Here is a 3,292-nt window from a genome sequence, read left to right on the forward strand (position 1 = left end):
ATATATTAATTACTATAATTATATAATGTATGCTGTATAAATATAATTAAATAATATATATCAGTATATTACAATAGTTAATAATATATATATTTAAAGTTATAAAAATATAATTTTATTACGTATCCGACCTCCAAGGTGGAGCCTACCGGCGACCGTACTCGTCCCGCCTTGTCCGCCGGCCGTCTCAACTACCTTCCTCTGGAACCGTCCGCTACCGGCGTCGAGGACTTGCTCGGCGCGACAGCAGGGGGGCGCGGCTCACCCTCCGCGCGCGGATCGACCGTGCTGGCGGCTGCCGGCCGCTTCGTGCATCTTCCCGCTTGCTCGGCCTCGCGGCTCGCCCAGGGTGGCCGCTTCGTCGGCGACGAACGCAACGCGGCGTCCGCGCGCCGCGCGCCGACAACGTCCGCCGCCCCCCCTCCCCCCCCCCCCCCCCCCCCCCCAACGGGCCTCCGGCCGACATTCACCGTTGGTGGGCGCCACCGCGGGAGGCAGCCAGCCGGCGCCGCGATTCCGCGCAGCGGCCGGTTTCCGCGCTGGCGCCGTGACTGCGCCCGTCGACGCGACGTCGACGACTTCCTCCCGTCTGCAACCGCCGTCTTATACTAAGCGACGCACCCAAATCCGCGGAAGCCCTTTCCGCCGCACCCTACCGTTGCCGCCTGGGCAGCGGCCCCCTGGTGGTGAGACTCCTCGTGGTGACGGCGGCGCGCGGAGCACGGTAGCCGTTTTGCTCTCGCGTCTCGCCGGTTTCGGACGGCGAGACGCGGCGCATCCGCGTCTGCACCGCGATGTCGGCAAGAAGTCGAGCGTCGCCGCGGCTAACGCGCAGCGCTCGCGGAGCGCTGGGCGCGCTGGGGTGCGCACGACTGAGCCTCTGCAGGGACGCACGCTGCGATGGCCGTCGCGCTGGTCGTCGACGACGACGGCCTGCCGAGCGCCCCCTGCCGTCCGGCGCGCGCGCACCGCCGCGCCCCCTGAGCGCTGGCCGGTTGCGGCGTCGCGCGCGGCCGGCGACTACACGACGGCGGGCTGTGAATGAACGTTCTGCCGGCGGATCCTTCGCGGAGTTGCGAGTCGACGTGGCGGAGGTAGGGGGCGCCGGCGGAGCCTGGACGCTGACGCGCGACGGAGGTCACCGTGGTCGCGCGCAGCCGGAAAGAAGTGCGGCGAGCCGGCACGCGCGGGCGGGCCGGGCCGGAGCGAGCGCGCAAGCGACGACCGCGAAAACGACGACAAGATGGCGACAATGCAGCGCGAATAGGAGACAAATGCGCGGACAATGCGAGCCGGAAGGTGACGGAGACAATTGTGGCCGACAGTGTAGCAACCACTGTGGGGCAATATGGCCAACGCAGTGTCGGAAGCGAGTGGAGACAATATACAATATAGCTGAACAATATTGCGGCGAAGTGGAGGCAATTATATACATATAAGCAGAATATAATTGCCTGCCGCAGTGGGAGGCAATTACATATAGCTGACAATATTTGCTCCAGCCGAGTGGACGCAAGATGAGCCAACAGGTGCTAGACAACCATATATTGGAACCAAATATGAGCCTGACAGTATAGCCATGAGTAGAAGACAACATGGCTCAACACACCCCAATCGAGAGAGAGAGAGAGAGAGAGAGAGAGAGAGAGAGAGAGAGAGAGAGAGAGAGAGAGAGAGAGAGAGAGAGAGAGAAAGACAGACACCCACACATCGTCATGCAGATCATCACTTACTCCTGATCAACCTGCTGCGCTTCGTCCACGACGGCGGGCTGCGACGCAAACGTCGTCGTCGCCGCCGCAGGACAAGTGAGCAGCTGTGCGTCGACAAAATGGCCGTCGCCCTCGACGTTAGACAGCGTTTCCCAGACGACGTTCGCCTCGCCGAGGAAGCCCTGATCCGTAACGAGGAGGAAGAGCTCATCCTGGAGATAACGAGACAGAATTATTGTAATTAGATATTATTAATTAGATTAATTATTATTGTAATTAGATATAGAATTAATTATTTATAGAAGCAGTGACGACGTTCGCTTCGCCAAGAAATCCCTGATCTGTGACCAGGAGGAAGAGTGCGTCCTGACAAAGTTTATTAATTGATGTAATTAGATATAGAATTAATTAAATATAGAAGTAGTGAGAACACTTAGGAACCGCAATCATCCGTGACGAGGAGCAAGAGTTCGTCATGGAGACGGAGACGGAATTTATTAATTATTGTGCAATAATTAGTAATCAATTATCAGTGATTCGTTGGCAATCGCCACCATCGCAAAATATGATAAATAAATAACAGTGGGGAATACAATTGGCGAATAATTTAACTGCTTACAAAATTACGATTGCAAAATAAAATCCTCAGATTGCAGCGTTGTGTAAGTAAATATCTTCGTACTGTAACAACTATTCTACATGCATTCGTTCACCACTTCTATAGCTAATACAACGTGGTGAAACAACTATTATACATGCATTCGTTCACCACCTTTTACTATCAGACAACGATGCTCTGACCCACCTTGTGCTTGTAGCGCGTACTGACACAACTAATAATTAACTATCCAACACGCACTCATTTATTACTACATCTACGCAGGTTGCGAAATTAACGCGAGTCCGGAGTCAAATACTCCCTGATTTACTGTCGGACTCCCGGATTTGACAGATGCAAGAGTCCGTCTGACTCCCTGAAAATTCTGCTATACTAACTAGTTCGTTCCAGAGCACGACCTCGCGGCATGTTTCAGTAAATGCCCCCAAAAAATTTGACAGATGTGCAACCTCGTGAATCTTCAAAATAAGCACGTGCGTTATTGTTAATATCTTTAGTTTTGAACTTCAGACTGTTGGACGGCCTCATTTTGCTGCAGACTCTCTCTTTTTGAGGGCAGGGAGTCTGTTGGACTCTCTTGGTTACAAGTTAATTTCTACCCGTATCTATCAGATAATGATGCTCCGACTATAAATATAATAAATAATATAAATATATCATATAATAATAAATAATACAAAGATATATAATATAATAATTATGCTCCGTCTCACCTTGTGCTTGTAGAGTGTACTGAAGTGGTTGTTCCTGAAGAATACGGCCAGCTCCTCTTCCTTGAGAGCGACAATGAGTTCACAGAGTCCGTGGTACGTCAACTGAGATGCGGATCGCTCTAGGAACTGCTCTGCCAGTAGTCCTGGAACACACGAGAGAGAAAGTGATGCCCGTTACTTAGTTCGAGAGAGAGAGAGAGAGAGAGAGAGAGAGAGAGAGAGAGAGAGAGAGAGGAGAGGAGGAGAGG

The 3,292-nt window shown here is 52.6% G+C and overlaps 1 protein-coding gene across 1 annotated transcript in view; it reads right to left on the reverse strand.

The window, feature by feature from the left end:
* Nucleotides 1-3,292, reverse strand: part of LOC106818928 (protein FAM63A-like) — a gene marked incomplete at its 3' end in the record, with an annotated part of 13,027 nt that overhangs the window by 3,333 nt on the left and 6,402 nt on the right. Inside the window, exons 5-6 of the mRNA XM_014823595.1 lie at nt 3,045-3,187; nt 1,734-1,924 (exon numbers count right to left, since the gene is read on the reverse strand). Of these exons, the coding sequence (XP_014679081.1) occupies nt 1,734-1,924; nt 3,045-3,187 (334 nt within the window). The remainder of the gene's footprint in view (nt 1-1,733; nt 1,925-3,044; nt 3,188-3,292) is intronic.

This window comes from Priapulus caudatus, unplaced genomic scaffold (genome assembly GCF_000485595.1).
Source record: "Priapulus caudatus unplaced genomic scaffold, Priapulus_caudatus-5.0.1 Scaffold2657, whole genome shotgun sequence".
NCBI lineage: Eukaryota > Metazoa > Priapulida > Priapulimorpha > Priapulimorphida > Priapulidae > Priapulus > Priapulus caudatus.